The sequence below is a fragment of the Glycine soja genome, chromosome 11, assembly GCF_004193775.1.
Source record: "Glycine soja cultivar W05 chromosome 11, ASM419377v2, whole genome shotgun sequence".
NCBI classification, from domain to species: Eukaryota; Viridiplantae; Streptophyta; class Magnoliopsida; order Fabales; family Fabaceae; genus Glycine; species Glycine soja.
The window spans coordinates 7,707,447-7,727,647 of record NC_041012.1 but is presented as its reverse complement, the minus strand read 5'-3'; the positions used below and the strand labels follow the sequence as shown (position 1 = coordinate 7,727,647).

General features: G+C 32.4%; 1 protein-coding gene across 4 annotated transcripts; it reads right to left on the bottom strand.

Annotated features, from left to right (window-relative positions):
* Positions 1-866: 866 nt before the first annotated feature.
* Positions 867-19,433, bottom strand: LOC114375105. 4 transcript variants are annotated; one of them, XM_028332854.1, is made up of 25 exons: positions 19,212-19,433; positions 17,201-17,802; positions 16,981-17,105; positions 16,735-16,829; positions 16,370-16,627; positions 15,888-15,975; positions 15,693-15,744; positions 13,843-13,908; positions 11,397-11,548; positions 10,203-10,273; positions 9,911-10,105; positions 9,736-9,774; positions 8,594-8,701; positions 7,783-7,872; positions 7,303-7,378; positions 6,229-6,325; positions 6,079-6,148; positions 5,618-5,794; positions 5,400-5,522; positions 4,730-4,813; positions 3,820-4,004; positions 3,195-3,333; positions 2,877-2,936; positions 1,659-1,730; positions 867-1,397 (listed from the first exon to the last, which is right to left on the bottom strand). In XM_028332854.1, exons 2-25 carry the CDS (start codon positions 17,779-17,781, stop codon positions 1,284-1,286), a joined length of 3,117 nt encoding a protein of 1,038 aa, XP_028188655.1. In that variant the 5' UTR covers positions 17,782-17,802; positions 19,212-19,433; the 3' UTR covers positions 867-1,283. The 4 variants fall into 4 exon arrangements, with proteins under 4 accessions (XP_028188655.1, XP_028188654.1, XP_028188656.1 ...); XM_028332853.1 differs by having other exon boundaries at positions 17,201-17,788; XM_028332855.1 differs by having other exon boundaries at positions 16,427-16,627; positions 17,201-17,788.
* Positions 19,434-20,201: the final 768 nt, after the last annotated feature.

Here is a 20,201-nt window from a genome sequence, read left to right as displayed (position 1 = left end):
TTTTTTGTCTGTCTGATTTTTTTGATAAAAAAATAAATTTATTTTAAACAGATTAGAATATTAAAATTTGATTTTTAAGGATAAAAATATTTTAAACAAATTGGAATATTAAAATTTTAAGGATAAAATAATTTTTTTAGTTCTTTGATTTATTTTAGATTTAATTTAGTCTTTTAGTTTTTTTTCAATTGGTCCTCTAATTTTTAAATTGATTTTATTTGGTTTTTCAGTTTAAATTATAAGAAATTACATTTGGTTAAATAATTTTAAACTGTCACAAAATGTATTTTTTTAAAAAATTAATTAATTAATTTTAAAAATTAGATAATCAAATTGAAAAAATAATTAAAGGATTAAATTGAATAAAAAAAATTAAAAGATGAAATTGAACCTAAATAATAAATTAAAAGGAAAAAAAACTAATTTAACCAAATTTTAAATTATAGCCACCCCTCATCTCAATGTTTGGTGAGGGCAACACAGGTATAACTGATTACTTCAGAACATCCAACTGGAAGTTTCTTGCATCAATTAATTCAGACAATTTAATTTAACTCTATAAAGCCCCAATGTTCATTTACCAAATAATTAGATTATCAACCAGGTTCGACTTATTGAGGAGCACTAGATATAACATGTTATGAATTTGATGGGTTTTTCTTCTATTTTGGCAAATAAAATAATACGTTTAAGATATTTATATCTTTATGAAATACAATCTTAATTCATTTTATTTCACTGTTAAATAAAAATCTTTAGAATGATCCACATGGTAGTGAACTGAACGATTTAGGTAAAACTTGTTAAACAAAAATCTGATAGTTAGAATCTCATTAGCATGAATCCAATAATTGTGCGGGAGCCACTTTAACCAAATATACAGGTGCATAGCAGATCATTTTTGGTAAAACAATACATGAGATGACATTTAATTATTAAACACTGCTGAAAAAAAATTGGGGAAATTACCCCTATTGCTTAAGCGTAAATAAGATTGGCTAGACAAAATTAGAGGCTACCTACATTTCATTACAACACATTAAACTGAATTACTCTTATATCAGCTCAAAATGGAGCTTGAAACACAGCCTCATAAACAGAACAAATTCGTATGAATAAATTTGGATTGTACCGAAAATTATACCAAATGAGGACGAAAAAATTAGCAAATGCAGAGGCCGTTGAAAAGTATAAGGTGAAATCTATCTAGAGCTCTTTGCCACGTCCGGTAAATTGCTTTGCTAAGAAGCATTGGTGATAAGTTAGTGATGGAACCATCAAAATCAGGTCCCAAATCCAAACGGCGCTTTTGTTCTACTACCGCCTTCTCCGTACATTTCGTTCCACTTCCTCAACTCATTCATGCTTGTTGCATCATATGCAACTGATGGACCCACCTACACATTTTAAAAATTAATGGCGCCTCAAAGTGAAAGACAGTGCAGAGAAATAAAATATAAGTTGAATAAGTTTCAAACGAGCACACATTAAATTTAACTCTAACACTCGTGGTAATCAGGAATCTAAGAAGCTTGGATAAAATAGACGCAACAAATGCATTAAAAAAAGAGAGACATCTAAAACTGATCTACTAATACACATTGGAACTTCACATAGAAACATAACAATACAAAATGAACAAAGAAAATATTATGTACCTTGGATTTTGCCTGAATAAAATCATCCAAATTAAGAGGCCTTAGTATCGAAGTTGTATCATTACTGGCTCCCTGTGCAAACCAATGGAGATAACATGTGAGAAGGCAAACAAAACAAATTAAAGCACTGATATAGAATTGGTTAAAACAATGCACCTACTACGAATTCAAATACTAACAATGAAGCTACGTGGAAAGAAGAGAATCCACATCTTGAAACCATTTGGAAATTATTTTTTTCTTTTAATTTTAAAAGTACATATAAAAGTAAACAAAACTTTAATTTGTTTAAAATAGGATTCAGTAATAATACAAACCAACATTTGATATTAGAAGCATTGCATTGCAAATTTTCAACCAATAGATAAGATCGACAGAGAAAATAGCCCAATACGATGGAAAATACTATTTTGTACTCAGGAAGGTAGACATCTCAAGGAATAATAATCTACAGTTGTCTCTACTATCCATTGAAAACTGAACTTGTTAGTTACTCTACAGCCAATGCCTACAACCGTTTATTTGTAAGTTATTGTTGCTTTTCACCAAATAATTAAAACTAATGTATCATGACACATTTTTTTCTCAGTGGGGACTACTTTCCTCGACATGCATATAATATAACCATATTGATTAAGGTATTCATTTTATATTAATAGATAAGTTGAATTTTACACACAAGAGCATTCAAATGTTCAATACTTCAACTGCTACAAGTACATTTTTCCCATTTTCATATCAAAGTAGTAAGAAATTGTAAACTTTTTTAGGATAGTGGCTTCAATAGTAATTGTTTGGGTCTCAACCTTATGCTAAAGCACAAAAGGGATTAACCAACTTCAATGATCCATGAATTTTTCACACCCATTTATACCCCGATACCAAACTTCTCCTTATAGGCATAAGATGTTTCCTCAATGAGTTACAGCTAAAGTTATGGCATGCAATATCGACAGCTTCATACATAAACTGATGGCATATTCGATAAAATATTTTCCTGGAGTTTTTACAGCATCCAGATCTGATGAACACAGTTGCAATACAGGAACATTTTTTTATATTAGATATTTATTTGTTCTTTTTTCTTTATTAAAATATTTTCCACAAATGGGGGTGTAAGTTGCCAAAGATCACCACAGAAATTGCTACAAAACTCTTTTTACACATGTTCATTGCACATTAATCAATTAAGAAAGATCAAATTTAGGATCCGCATACCTTCTTTTCTTCCTCTAAGAGTTCTTGAACAGGTCTATATGCCGCAGCAATACAGAGGTTCTGCAAATTTAAGCATGAAGCAGCATAGTGGTGCACATGGAATGTTATATGTTGCAGCTTAAAAAAGTATGATAATTATAATGTAAGAATCACTATGCTGAAGTGCAAGAGGAATGTGAGGGATAACAGGAAATAAGGTAGCGTTCTCAACCATATCTACCTTATTTTCCCTTTGATACCTCACATTCCTAATGTGATCCAGCATAGTGGTGCCTAACATATAGCAGTTCCTATTCAGTTGCACTTGACAATATTTACCTTCAAATCACTGCCAGAGTATCCATCAGTCAAGTTAGCAAGTTTGTCAAACTGAAAATCAGAATTCAAATTTTCTTGTGCAAGAAAGATTCTTAAAATCTTCATTCGATTTTCAGCATCTGGTAAATCAACATATATCCTAGAGAAATATAGAGCCAGCCCAAAGCTTAGTTAGCAAAAAAATAGTAATTTCAAGTATTTATCAAATACTTCCCTATTGTAAATGTCAACTTGGAATTTAAATAAAGTTCCACAATCTACACTATCAAGGTATTTATTGCGGTATAAATTTTTAATAGTTTATTAAACTACTCTCCTTATAAGTATAGCTTAAGCTTTTGGCCTTTGGGATAATTGATTCTTGACAATATGATTCAACAATAGCATAACAGTCAAGGAAAATAGTGACAGAACATATTGTTAACTTCCACCCAATCCTATCAACTCTTCATATATCCACCCTAAAAAGTAATGAGTGCTGAAGCTCAGACAAAAAGAGGATAAAAAATATATAACTGTATAAAAATCAGACAGAACATGGGACAACCATAATTCAAAAATGTGATAATGGATATGACCCTTCAGGCAATAACTCTAACTTTCAAAGAGGAATCTTAAAGTTTACCTTCTTGGTAAACGACGAATAACAGCATCATCAAGGTCAAATGGCCGGTTAGTTGCACCCAGAATAAGGATTCTTTGGTTTTCTTTTGACCTCAATCCATCCCAAGCTGCCATGAACTCGTTCCTCATTCTTCTAGTGGCCTCATGCTCAAAAGCACCACCTCGAGCTCCAAGCAGACTGTCAACCTACAATACAGATTCTAGTCAGAAACCAAGTTTCCATGCCGTGATTGACTCAGATAAACTGATAAAGTAGACTTGACGGCACATTTTAAACATTTTTTTTAACTTTTGAGGGCACAGTCCAGGAAAGTGGAAACTAATGTTTGCCATTGACTAAAATATAAATTAACTAGAAAAAAATCCAAAGAGACAAGGAGAAATAATGAATTTTAAAATCCAAAAGCCTTCTTTTACTCTTCAGCCTTTTGGGAAGAAAAAACCAAAAGGACAACCAAAATCATGAGACTGCAATCTGAAATCATTAGACATCTAGACAATTCATGGTGTAATCTAGAGGGGACAGAAAATATCTTGATTTTCTTGCTATGCATTGAATGGTTTTATAAATGTGACATTAAAAGAAGTGCTAGATTTTGTGTGCAACATACTTTCTCTTTCCATTTCAACTAATCCATTCAAGAGCAGAGAGACTTGCCACAGAGAAGAGACAAGGTTAGTCCTTAAAGGTCCACTAGAAGTAGTTATTGAACTACCTATTTTGAAAATTTGCTGTTACATTAACAACTTAACATTTTAACATACAGAACTAAAAATTCAAAATATATAATAAAAAAAAAGATTGCAAATTCCAATGTACCAGAAATAAAAATACATTATTTTTCAAGTATACCGTGAATGTTTTGAAAAGCAAAATTAATGAAAAAAAGGTTATGCATTCAGGCACTCACTTCATCGACAAATACAATGACAGGAGCAAGCTTGCTGGCAAATGAGAAAAGCGCTTTGGTTAGTTTTTCAGCATCTCCAAACCACTGTATCAGGGAAAAAAAAATATATATAAGATATCACATGCAAAAGAAGAAACTAATACACCTTTAAACAACTGAATCAATTTATATAAGAAAAATAAATGAGCAAAAAACTTCAAAGGAACTTGATTTTAGAAAAACTAGTTAATTATAGAGCCACATGTTTTTACATAATTCTATTTATCTATCCTCCAATCCAGATTGAAGCACTTGCACTTCAGATTCTCTTGGTGTGTTTTCTTGCAAGTTTTTTGTTTAAGCTTCTAACCTAATTCTCTTAATCATTAAACATTTACTTGATAAATCCATTTGGAAGTCCAAAACACCCTCTAAGATAAACAAAAAAATTCTTTTTGAGAGATACATAGTAAGATTAATACAAATTGTTGAGAGTTTGAGATATGGGCTGAAGTTGTGTTAGAATATTTGTTTGATATCATTGTTTGGGGATCAAAGATAATAGGATATCATGCATATGTAGCAAGTTAGATGCATACAAAATTTGCATAGACAAACCACCAAATTCTTTACGTTTTAGTTCAAGAGACTTATCAATTGAAAGAGGAAAATGTGCAAGAATAAAAATTACCTTTGAAGTAAGGGTCGAACCAGTTATGCTGATAAAATTTGCACCAGCTTCGGTTGCAAGTGCCTTGGCCAGAAGGGTTTTCCCAGTGCCAGGAGGACCAAAAAGTAATATTCCTTTACAGGGCTGGAAAAAGTTTCTTCAAATTAGTTACAAACAAGGAAGAGAACAAAATCAATTTGGATACAATGAGAACGCATGCGAGAAACAAAAAACATTACCCGTAACAGATTCCCACGAGAGAAAAGCTCTGGCCTTCTCATTGGAAGAATAACAAGTTCATTAAGTGCCTTTTTCACATCTTCAAGAGCACCTATGTCATCAAACTTCACCCCAATTTCACCAGGAGGTACTACAGCTGAAATGAAATTGCTCTCAAACTCATCCTTTGCAAGGTTCTGTTACAATATTCATATGAACAAAATCAACCTAAGAAAAAAAAGGCCTGAATTTAAAATTGTAAAATTGTTAGGAAAATAGATGTTTGGGAAATTTTACCCTTTGTGGGTGCAGGTTTATGTATGTTAAGTGCATTAAGCCAATAATAGTTCAGTGTAGTACAATATAGTCCAGGGGACACAAATACCCTCCACACATTAATCACATGCATAATAACATTTTAATTATCAACAAAGATCTCTTATATTAACACAAAACAATAATAAAAAATAAAAAAACATGCCTTGAGGCTTTGAGAAGGCTTCCGTGACATAGTTTCCTGGCCCTTCAATCTTGAGACTGCAATTTCAAGACTTCACAAAAAGAACAAGTGAACCTTAAAATTCTACCCAATCACATATATATAATAGAATAATAGGATTTAAATTTCTACCTTTCACGAGGTAGGCACAATCTTTCTCCTTTAACAGAAGGAAGCAAGCATGATGACAAGTAATGATTTTTTGCCCAGCCTACCACTTTTTCAGCTTCTGAAAACAAAAGCACATGATGCACAAAAACCATGACATTGCAAATCTAACAACTAACAAATGCCATTAGGAGATTTGTTAAGGCTTCAGATGGAAAGTATTAGATGAAAAATAAAGCTTTTTTAAGTTCCCACTACGTTAAATGTTATACTCCTCGTTAAATACTTTCAATTTTTTAATGCTTAACAAGCTTCCTTATGGCACTTGTTAGCAAGAACCCTTGATAGTATTAAGTTACTAATTTTGCATGTTTTATTGTAACTTTTAAATAAATAAATAAAATGTAACTCAACAAACTTTTGTCAACATCGACATGGTTAGACCATGATGTTAGAGTGCAAATTATATTTTTACCCTGATTACAGCCACAATGTTCTTCCAAGGTTTTCATTGATAGTATTGCAATGGAATTGCAAGGCTCTATTCAGCTGGTGCAACCCTTATCCCCACCCCCACCCCTCATTCTTTAAGGGGATAACTTATGCTCCAACCTTGTACTCCCTTCCTTTCTAATAATATTTTTTATGAATGAAAGAAAAAGCACAAGTTGTACAATAGAAACCATTAGAAGCATATTAGCATTAAAATAGATCAAATATAAAGTGCATACAAGATAAAAACAATAAGAAAACTTAAAATAAGCTAATAATTCTCTTTTTCCCTTTCTTAATCATCATCAACCAACCAATTAAATGCAATACTAACACTTAAATCAAATAATGCATAAACAAGTATGAGTGCTTCCTAGAATTTAAACCAATAAATCAACATTCCAATATTTTGTAGTTTCTTAATTTAAGATCTGTTTGTCATTACTCAATTTCAGATTTGTGTTCCAAAAAGGGAAATTCATTATGGATGACTAAAATTATGTCAATCCAAAAATGGAAATACATTATGGATGAAGAAAACATACAAATAAAATGGTTGATGAAGAAAAAAGACTAGAACATAATAAGAGAATGAGTCGAACTTACTATGCTTTGTCAAAAAGATGCCATCAGTATTTACATGCAAAAGGTCCATGCATGATAGCTGATGTTCTTCGAGAACCTGCAACATGAAAATCCAGCTATAAATTATGATTATGATGCTGTAAAATGCATCACTGCTTTATTTGTCACTCACTCATAATGCATGCACTCTACTTAGCCATTTCATTGCTTAGTTTCCATTCTTCTAAAATAGAAGCTTCACAAACTCATAACTAATAATTTTGCTTTATGAGACATAGTTATTTTGTTTTACATTTAACACGTCATATCATTTATATGATATATAATATATTTGAAGTTATTTTGCATTGTCTCTGAATCTTACAATTGGTAATGATTCACAATTCAAAAATTAGCTTCGCAATTCACGATTTGAATCTCGATTTGATAACCTTTGTATATATCATCAATGATAAATCATCAGCAGGGCAACAATAAATGCTTCAGAAACCAGAGAATTACCTTCCGTAATACATTCAAATTACTACGTGAAGTCACAATTTTCTTATCTTCCTCAAGTTGTTTCTTAAATGTTGCCAGCAGATTCTCATCCTGCAAAGTGTCATACAGAATTCCAGATGAAAAAATGGCATAAACAAAGATAATAATAGCTGTGCAGAACAGAAAGAAAATTAATAGGCAAACTACCAGAATCATTTTCATCAAATTGTATATAAAGTTAGGTGCTTTATAATCCTCAACAGAAAACCTTAAAAGGATCCATCTAGCTGATTAACAGTAAAACCAATATAGCATTTCTGCTTTGGCTCCATGAAGAATTATAGGGTTTCCAATGTATGCCTTTGAGAAATATGTTACTATCATGCTTAGAAGAAGGGGGAAAATTCATTGCAGAAATGGTCACCAATATGAACATCCAAATTTACTACGCCTATGAAGAAAAGATGAGGAAAATATATTAACAACTACAAAAAATCATGTGTAGAAACATATACAACGTGAATAAGCCATTTACCTTTCTATTATGATAATATTCCTATATGTCTGATTAGTAATGAAAAAAATATCTTCATAAGACATGTATGTTGGCATTTAATGTTCTTGTTCATTATTGTTCCTACAGTAATGGTGTAGTGTACTGAGATGTTTAAAATTTAAAATGTTTCAAACTTAAGAGGGGTGTTGACAAGTGTCTCCTTGTAGTAGTAGTAGTAGTCGTAGTACTTCGTAGTAGTGTAGACAAAACAATTACCTTAAGTGATTCATCATGATTACCTTAGGTGGATGCATATGCAAATTGCAAAACAATTACCTTAGGTGGATGCATACTCAAAACATTGGAGAAGAGCTTGTTAATTTCATCATCTTCTGATGTCTTGTCCCCTTTAATTCCCTCAGTCAAACGCTTCAGAGAAAGAGGCTGTAAACAGTTATCAAAAAGAATTCAATGATGGAACCATAAAAATTCATTTGGTGATTTCCACAATGCCCCAAGTGCACTAACCTGCCCTGTTAGAATTTATTGACTACTTGTTTCAGCATCCACATTCAACTCAACAGATGATAAATCAGACACCAGAGCAGATTAAAAGTGCACTTAGGCACCATAGAATTGGCCATAACAAATCTTACGAGTTACAAGAAAATACTGGTAATATTTACAATGGTAGCATATAGCCACCAAAGAATCATTGTATATCTAACTGAAATAGCTTTCTTATCATATAAAACAATGAAACAAAAGCATGAGCATGAAGCTTAATGGTTTTCAATAACTTGCAAGTTGCAAATAAGCAAGGTATCAATCATGTACATATCTCTTAAAGAAAAAATGGCTAAAGGGAAGATCTCAACCTGATCTAATGCACTCCAAAATGGAAATTAAAAGGTTCACAGTTCACTACACATCAAGCACATAATAACTATAAAAAGTCCCCATGAAATCTATATTTTCACTAACAGAATAACAAGAGTGATGGCTAACAAATTACCATAACAGAAGGAAAGTCAAATGCACATGAACATGAAAGCAATTTTATGAAAGTGAAGCAGATGTTATATTAAAAATAAAAATATAACATTCCAATGAAATTCTCAAATTTACCATTAATATATTTAGTCAGTCTATAAGAGACTCAAGCAGCATCCTAAATGTATTATCAACAAAGGTAACAAAATATGCATAAAAAGAAAAAATTGTCCAAACTCTTTAAAGCCACTATTTGGAAGAAAAGAAAGAATGTGCATTTGGGAGGAGGATAAAGCTGACACCAATTTCAATCATGAATAAATTCAGAAACAATACATTTTAGCAACATACTATAGTTCATTGGGATTCAAAAAGAAAAGAATGGATAGTAGTTATTTGACAGCAGCATAATTTGAACTCACAGACAGTTAACAATAGAATGTTTAAGGGGATGCAGAAATTTGTAGAAAGATAGAAAGCATTACCAGCTTAGCAACACGTCCAAAGTTTGGAAGAATCATTGTCTGTCAAACATCACATGTGATCAAGGATAAAAGTCAAAATAAAATGTTACAAGTTGCACAATGGAAGTAAATGCATTTCAGTCACGAACATTTAGAACTTATTACTTCATGACCAAAAATAACAATTGAAGCTTACGAATTCTTCTTTCTCCTTTGATCCTGACTGAACTTTGTTTTGCCCACAAATGAATACTATAGGGCCAGATAACCGGTCAAACATCTCCTCAACCTTATGAAAAAACTCATTTCTGTTTGACTTAGGAACGGCTTTATGTAACCATTGTGAACTGTCCGGAAAATAGACAATAAGAGGCTGTCTGTGATGCAAAACCTGCAAAAGCAACAGTCAGGTTCACCCATCAGTAAAACAAGATTGTAGTTATCTTACTATGAGATTTCAAAAATTGAAGAATTCCAGAGCACAATACCTCACATAAAGCCTCCACTGCTATGTAGCAATCCTGTGATTGAGCATCAAGATCATTCTCAATGTCCTTAACTGTTTGCAAATTAAAAAGTCTTAGTTGTTTATAGACAAAAAGAACTAAAATATTTTTATATCCAAAGGGAGGTTCAAGTTCACATGCTTATATCAAAGTTGCTACAGCTCACAAGTATTATTCTAAAAACTTTCTTTAAGTCCTAGAACATAAACTACTACATCAACCTCTGGTAATTATTTTAAAAAATCATCAAAACTCTGAGCCATATATATTTGACAAAGATCAACGTAACCTTATGGCTTGACTAGAAAAATCTACTCATTCCATTTTTTCACCAATACCTAGATCTTGGATAAATGAAAATTTTATCGATAAGACCTTTTCAATTGTAGCCAATATCGTATATTTTCTAACAAAATGATAGGTCAAACTGATTTGAGAAAGAGTTATAAGGTTCGCTTGGTGGTTAAAGGGAGAATGGGGGAGGTAGAGGTCATAGGTTTGAATCGCTCCAACAAAACTAACAACTAACATTTGTTGATAAAAAAATATAATCTGATTTGAGCAGTTATAATTCTGTATTAGGAAGTTATTGGGCAGTTATTATTTTTATATTAATTTTGGATTAGGCTGTTATAGGTTACAATGTGACAGTTATAACAATATATAAGTTGTGTTGCAGACTTGTGACAATGAGCTAAGGTGTAAGATTGTTATTCTGTCTATTTCAAAGAAGGCAACTCCTTGTTACTTGTTAGAGGGAAACCCTACGTTCGTACGCAAATCTGGGCTAAAAACTATATCATTTCTATTTTCATTCAGAAATCAGTGTGTTAATTTTTTTGAGTCCAACAATTGGTTTGGCCTGCTGGATGTCATCGACAAGGAAGGACTCAAGAGTGGAGGGATTGTAGAAACAAATAGAGCAGATATGCAAGACTAATGAGGAATTAAGGAGGTCCAATTCTGACCATGATAATTTTTTATAAATGACGGAAATTCAGTTGAAGATTTAAGGGAGAACCTTTTAAAAATGCAGAGTAAAATTGATAGTTTGGCTAAAATTTGGAAACATAAAAAGTATCTCTAAACAATCAACTAAACATAGAAAATATAAGGGAGCTAGCTTTAAGATTTAGATGATTGTCATTTTCTATATTTTGAATAAGAAAAATTTACCATGTATCCAATAAATTGGGGGTTTTGTATGATCATCATTAAGATTCTCCACCTCGCCCTTATTGACCCTATCTTCATTAATATCCAAGATGACAGCAACTCGATCTCCATTAACCTCATATACCTCTCCTCTCTGACCTTTAGTTAAAGGCCTGCAATAAATCCACATTTGGTTAAAATTGCAAAAAAGAACGACCTGCAAGCTATAAGCATATCTTTGAAACATATAATTCTTACTTGTGCCTTATTTGTTGTGTATATCAATATAAAATATTTTGAAGAATTAAAGGAAAATCAAGACATAATTTTAAGCACATCATGAGATAGAGCAAAAATAAATGATAGACATCCTAAAAATAGTACACCCCGGTATCAGACATAAAAATCAATGACCAGAAAAGGACAATACAATTATATAAAATACATGTGGAAAATAGGTTAAATTAATTATTTCATACCTCAAAATATCATGATTTTTTCATTTGGCCCCCCCAAATATCATGAATTTCTCATTTAGTCCCTCATTTTTAAAACCACATTGGCACTTAATGGACAAATTAAACAGAGGCTGCTTAGTAAAAGGACTACATGGGAATGTAAACTTCTGTTTGTGGACCAAATAACAACTTATTTAAAATGAGACAAAATAGGGAAATCAACCAATCATAATATTTTGAGGGACCAAAAACATAATTTAGTCCCCCAAAAAATATATTAGATGACCAGACACAAAACATACAATATCAAAATGAATATTGCAATTTTGCAACATACACAAAGAAATCGATGCTACATCTTTAAGGCAACACATTTCATTCTCTGAACTTTTTTTATTTTTTTTAATAATCAAATAATTCATCAAGATTGAATAGAAAGGAACAAATATAAGAGGATAAAAAATCCTCAAGAATTATAGATGTCAAGACCAAAAAAAATGGGGGGAAAAATAAAAAAGAAAGATCAAGAAACATGGAACATAGCATGTCAATCTCTCTGAAATTAATGAAAAGAATGCAAATTTACAAAAATCAGGTTCACTTTATCCTGTTATTACATGGTCAAAGATACACATCAAAATGCAAGCCATTGATTATGCCTTTTTACCTAATACAAAAATATAAAATGAATAATCAAACTATCCCACAGATGCTATTCCATTACGTACAAATGTTGAAAAAATCAGGAGTTTTGTTAGTATTACAGGTTGCAAAAATGTTTATAAAAGATAGAGCCCGAAAAGAGTATATAAGTGAGGGGCAACCCTCACTTTACAAGATGGTTTCATAAGGTTGAGTTAGGCTCAAATCCAAATTCTAAAACAATGTAGAAGGATCAGCCAATCAGAAATCCTCCTCAGCAGTAGAAACATGGAAAAATAGAAATAAAGTCCCTCTGCATATCTGAAAAAGAAACTCCTTAAAAGGCCATGAACATAATCAGATAAACCCACAAGAAGCCAGAAAACTATCCTATCCCCAAGAAGATTTACAGAGGAAATCACTGCCTGAACTTGCATTTAACTCAAATCTAATGCACTGCATAGAGAGCACAACTCACAATACCTTAGCCTCCTTGCTTCTCCCATAAATCTCAAAAATGGTGTTGTGAAAGGACAAATACATTTCTAACCAATTAAGAATAAAATCCAATACAAATACATTCAACTATTCCTAGTCCATACGCCCATCATGACTCCAATCCCATGCTTCATTTCACGAAGGAACTCACATAATGTTCTCACATTGATCACATAAGGAAACAGAATAATGGCAGATAGATATCTGCCAATACAAAGGAAAATCAAATAAACAACCCAAGAAAACAATTATTAGGTAATCATCAGATAAAAATAAAAGGCACGAAACCTTTTGAACACCCTAAAAATGAAAAGCAGAGAGCTAAAGTGAATGTCAACATTGACATTTACATTGCATTCACATGGCCAGCTACTGTATGCCACATCTTTAACTGCAACCAGGGGCACAAAGATAGAGAATAGGAAGAACAGAAAAAGATACAAAATTTATCAAGGTTCAACCTACAGCAAACTATTAGGCTTACGTTCATGGTCAGAACAGAGAGGAAATTCACTATGACCAATGAAAATTATCAGGAGTAATTGTGCAATACTCGAACCTAATATCTGTACACCCAATCACTGTAACTAGGATTTACAACACTTTACATTCTACAACCTAAAAAGTAAAAACTGATTATAGGACTGTAGGATTCCCTGTAGGGTGACCATGCATGCTTTTCCAGGTCAGGCCGCACCCCAAGGGAAAGCTCAAATAAATGCAAGCCACTTTATATCATGTGTTATCATCTATTTGCCATATTAGCATTTTTTTTTAAAAAAAAAATGGGTTTCAAGAAAATGCCAAAATGTGAGAGGCATTTATTTAACAGTTTGACTTCTACACATAGGGATGACTTACCAACCCACCTGCCATGTATAATAGTATAAGCATTAGTTGTACCATCAAATGTAGGTATCTTCCCCAGTATGATCCTGTGATAAAATTATATATGCCAATGTCAGGTGAGTGCTAGCTCAAAGTCCAACGGGGATGATACAATGGTGTACAAGAAACAGCCGAGGCAACTCTTTTAGAACCACACTTCTCAAAATATTTGACAACTTTCTAATTGTACATGGGCTTCACAGTTACTTGGGCACTATGTCCTAAGACATTCATAAAAATTACAGGTGCCTAATCACATATTATGCAAACTCCAAATGTACAAAAGTTTAAAATTACATGACTTGCACCCACTAGCTAAGGACTTGCATCAAACGCATTTAACTGGATAGTCTTAAACCTAGTCTTAAAACTATTACCGTAAAAAAGTGAAAAATATTTAAAGAAAAAAAATGTCATAAAAATAGAAACGCTCACCAAATATTGGCATATATAATTCAACCACAAGATAAACAGACAAAAACAAAGGCTTCCAATGGGAAAAAAAAAACTGCATATACTTCTCTCTCATGATATAGAGAAATATCAATTATACTCAGAAATCAGATTATCTTATGAAGAACTTCTATTTTCAGTTCTCTAAAGGACATTGGTGAATCACGGGATCATTAAACTCCAAGATACATGTTCTTAAAAATCTTATATTGGAAAGAAATCAGTAAATGAAAATCCATGGGAAGTTGTTTCCACTTTTCCATTATACTCTTCAGATTTAAGAATCCAAATCACAAGATTTGGGATTTTGTTGAGTCAAGTTTACCCCTATCCAACAGTATCACCACTTCCTCTATAATTACCAATAGTGCCACTATTACAACCACGTATTTGCTGCACAATGGCCACAAACATGAAAAGCACAAACAATACAATAATCGCATCAACACCATGCACATAATAATTGTCATTATTTGTACAATATTTAACATCTTTTAATGAATGAAGATCCATTTTTCTTTGGGGGAACAATGGAATTAAGAATTGGATTCAGTTCTCAGCTTGAGTTCCTCAAATCAAAATCCCAAGAGGTCATCAGGAATCCAAGGAAGCATCACTTATGACACTGGCAGTGAATCATTTATGCGGTTCTCTGGTGAATAATAAATGCCTGCATTAACAAGGGGTCTCTTTGCCACTGGTACTATATATATATATACTTTTGCTGATCAAAAAAAAAAAACAAGGGGTCTCTTTGCTTAATTGCCATAACTTATTTTATTGACCAAGTTGTGCATACACATTTTCTATTTTATGGACCAAGTTGTGCCTACACATTTTCTATTTTATGGACCAAGTTGTGCATAAGCATTTCCGATGGTGCTCTAGCTCTGCTCTGTTGCAAAGGAACTTCATCTTCTGATATGCAAATAGTGAGCATGTTTATCACATAGCCTCTTCGGCTATTTACTTTCTTTAGGTTCTATGACGAAGATATTTCTCATCCCTCAGTTGCATTAATATCATAACTCTAAAAAATTTCTTCTTTTATTTGGAAAAAAAAAATGAAGCAATAATTCTATCCATTTTCTACTGCTTTTGTTCTTCTCATCATCATCAAATTGTTCATCAGTCTGCTTAAAATAGGTAATTGGATGAGAAAAATCTTCCAAGATGATTTATCAAAATCAGTCATGTTTGCCGCCACAGTAACATAGATAAGCAAGTTCATGTCCACTTAGCTCGAAAACATATAAGGTGTGCCTTATTCAATAAATTAAATGAATGTCTCACATAAAAAATGCAATTGTGTAGGATATGATGGACCACAAAGTAATATATTAGGGAGAAGGGAAAAAAAGGGGAATCAGTTTATTACCTATCCTCATCTGTAACTTTAACAGATGGCCCAATGTACTTCACACGGTCACCTAAGAAAAACATAACAAAGCAGTAATGTAGATATTTACATGAATGCTAATACAATGAGAAAATGAAAGCAAATAGCTAAGAAGATTAATCATTTGGCAAGTTCATATGTATGACCAGAGTTCCAGCTAGCTGAACATGTTACCTTTTCTTAGCTGGCATCCAGATTCATTAGAAGATTTGACATCATTAGACTTGGATGACTCAGAATTCTCAGATTCACCAGACACTTCCTGTCAAAAGTTTCAGGTAAGGATGAGATATAAAACTATCTGCAGCCAGTAACTGAATGAGTTCAAACTAAGAAATTTATTTAAAATCTTGTAAATTAATAATTCTTAAGAGAAGACTAACACAAGAATTTCAATTAAGATAACTAATAAAAATCTAGAATCATTGTGTAGATTCGGTGAAACTAAACATTGAGTGAATTTTCAAAATAGTGTACAACTAGATTTGCATTAACACTAGCATTAGAATACCACTTTTTAAATATTCATCATCTTAAGTTATATTCTGTCCACTAATTGAAAGCTTCCACAGTTACCAAATACTTTATTTTATCATAGCCAAGACGTAAAAGAAAACACCCTATTACTAGTAAACAAGAGTTAACTACATAGACACCTTTTCTAATTCTTCAACATTGTAAGGAACAAGTTTCCGAAGAACAGCTGCTTTAACCTTCTTAAGGTGTGCCTCAGCAGCCGCTATTGCATCTTCATTATCACTTGCATCTGACTTTGCCTCGGTACTGCTAGCCCACTCTTCTTCATTTGTAGCATCATTATCATCCTCATTCTCTGATTCCAAAGAGCCCTCCTCCCCAGACTCTGCATTATCCTCATCAGACTCATAATCTGATGATAAATCATCATCAATATCCTGCATGACAATTCAAATAATGTTAAATATTTTCTTTCTAGCATCACTGCTATTATACTAAGAAACTGTTGAATAACTTATGATGTCTATTTTTTGGCAGAACTTACATAAGGAGCAAGAATGCTGTTATCAAGCACTAACAGAGGAACTTGTAAATCTTGTGCAAGAGCCCTAACCAATCTCTCTCGATACAGCTCAGTTCCTAAAGATAAAAGGACAACATCAACATTCAGACTTAAGACAAAAACTATAATAAATTTCTGAGGCATAAATGTTAGTGAAATGGCATCCAAAATAAACATTATAAATAAAACAGAATAACAAGGACAGAAATCATGGAATAAATGACAGACCAGGAATGCTCTGAAGCAATATTCTCCCACTTGAAGATGAGAGGCGACTGCCAAAAGATGAAGCAAGCTTATTATGTCTCAAATGGGAAGCAGCACATTCCACCAGAAGATTTTTGGTATTCTCACTACAGATGGAAACATACAATTCAGTTCCACAATAAATTTCAGATAAGAAAAGGCACTAAATTGAAAAGAACAAATAGGAAGAATAAGTAATTACTGAATGTGATAAGGAAATGTGTCCCAGGAAATGTTTATCATCTCCCAAGGAATAATTCTTCTCATAAACTCTTTTTTAAACTTATCCCTTCTTGTCAAAAATGGTGATTCTCTCCTTTTACTTTCTATAGAAAGCTTCTCATTATTAAGCCATTCCTCTTGTTCCTGTTCTCCAAGTCGAGCATGTGAATTGCTGTACTTGACATCTTTCCCAAACTTGTCTTGTTTCCGTCCTTTATCAAAATTAGCTCCATCATTAACATGTGCATGCTTATCCTCACTTGCATTTCTTCCATCACTTTCAGAACTATAGGCACGTAACTGAGTACTGTTTAGACATAAACTAGGCCTTCTGTCCGGAACGGTGAAACTATTTCTAGATGAAGTATGCCTGCATGAATCTAAACCTAAAAGATGTTTTCTGATGATCCTTCCGTGTGAAGCATATTCTTTCACAGTGGTCTTAGGGGACAAAGATTGAAAACATCGTTGATCAGAGAATCTTGGCCTAAAAAAGTATTTCAATGGCTGCAACACCAAAGCCCATGTCCGATCTCTGCATTGTATTCTCCTCAAGTACATTGAATTACTGTAATTAGAAATCTGGGTAAGCAATTCACACACATAGCATTAAATAGAATTCTGTAAGACACATAACAAATAGAATGGAACCAAAAGTAGTGTTATCAATGGCAGATGGTAGAAGGCCAAAATTCTGCCATATAAACAACGCCATTATGCCTCATGGCACCGCTATGGCAGGCCTCCCTTCACAAATTGCCCATGGTGGTGGCCAAAAAATCCACCATGCCATTCCGCTATGGTGGCGTCATGGCCGCTATTTAACAACACTAAAAGTAATGAATATTCAATTGATTATATTACGACTCTAATACATTGAGAAATGGCGTTATTGAAAAATATTTTGACTCATACAAATAGTTTATTGAAAAGTTATTTTTTGTAAAAGATCCTGACTTACATGCAAGTCAAGGTACTGCTGAGTGCTGACAGCATGCATGTTCATTAAGTAAAATAAAAACCAGGTAAATAGTCAACTAAATTTACAGTAATTAGCAACTTCATATTCTACTTTTTTCTAAATACAACTAATTAGAGAGTGAAACAAATTTTTCTCTCAATGCTTGGATTCGTTTAGTTTAATATAACTAGAAATGATATATTGTGCTTTTAAGGCCAACCCACTCTCTCTTCAAAACTAGAACTGTCAAATTCTAGTCAACAAAACAGCAAGATAAAATCCAACTCTTAGGCCTTGTTTGAATAAAATTCTCCATAAGCACTTATAGAGGCAGAAAATAGGATGGTAAAATTGTAAAATGAATTAACCTTCCCCCATAAGCTAAAATCAGCCTATGCATTTAGCTTTTAAAGAAGTTAAATGAAAGAGCTTTTATAAAAATTAAGTGCATAAGTTGATTTTAGTTTATGGAAGAAGCCCAATTTATTTAAACTTGTTATTTTCTTCTCCTGTAAGTGCTTATGGAGAAGTGTATCCAAACAAGGAATCTGCCACTCTCATTAAATAGGGAATGCTTTAAATTGCAAGAGAAAGAGACTATTACAGTTCGTATGCACATGGTAAAAGAATAAGAAGCACAACCATGCAAACTAAACGCAGGCAATTTGAAAACGAAAATAAGCCATAAGCAACAACATTATCAAATATGAAAAGCCAACTATCTTGTATCCACGATAAGTTTCATTGTAAAGGATCTGAATACAATATGAAATAATTTTGCAATCATAACACATCAAAAATAAATCAATTAATGTTTCAATACAAAAGACAAGGCACTAGATCCACGCGAAGCTCGACACTGCAGCGCCAACGAATTAACAACTCAAAATATTACCAATAAATAAATAAATAGTAAGAAGAATTAAAAAAAAAACACCTCGAAGGAATAAAACGGTAAGTGATTGAAAAAAAAAAATCCCTCAATTGTGCAATCAGAAGAAGGTGGAAGATATATGAATCCATAACGAACCTTATTAGATGTGAAAAGCGAGCGAGGTGAGGTCAGAGAGAAAGTGTAGAGATGGCAAAAAAAAAAAGGAGGAGCGAAAGAATGTGCGAGAAGAGCGTCGAGAACAGATACAATACAATACGATACAACTTCGAAGAAGAAGAGATGTTGTGTTGTGTCAGTGCAAAGCTAACTTCGCAACATCGTGTGCGGTGTTCCACTGTTCACACTTGCCTGGTCCCTCGTGTGTCGTAGGTTTCATGTTTTACAATGCTGTTCAGGTCCATATCAGGCCCAATTTAGGCCCAATTTGGACCATACTTCTAACAACGTACTTTCTTATCATACATCTATAGTAAGGTTATTCTTTGGATACCATTCAAATTTCTTCAACACTCAACCTATCTTTTAAAATTCCAACTTCATCTTTTTTACTTCTTCTTCATCCCTTTCTTTTTTCTTTTTTTCGTATAGCTCCTACTGATTGGATAATCCGTAAGTCAATCCGTATGGGCCTATATAAAATTCGTATGACCCATACAGATTGTTAAAAATATGTTTTATAAAATAATTTAAAAGTTTTGATCGCGTTATTATCACGACATTATAACCAATTGAACTAATAGTTCAATTATGTTAAAAAATAATTAACATCACTATATATAACACTAAAATTTCTAATGTAAATTTAATATACATATAAGTTTACATAATAAATTTTGTGACAATTAATTTTGATCTAATAATGTATTTTTTCTCTATATAAATTTTAAATAAGAATCATAAGTTTAATAAAAAATTATATATGTAAAAAAATATATTATTAGATCAAAAATTATTATGTAAACTTATATGCGTATTAAATATACATTGGAATTTTTAGTGTTATATATAGTGACGTTAATTATTTTTTAATATAATTGGTTTATTAACTCAGTTAGTTAAAACGTTGTGCTAATAACATGAAAGTCACAGGTTTGAGACATTAATTTTAAATTATTTCGTAAAATA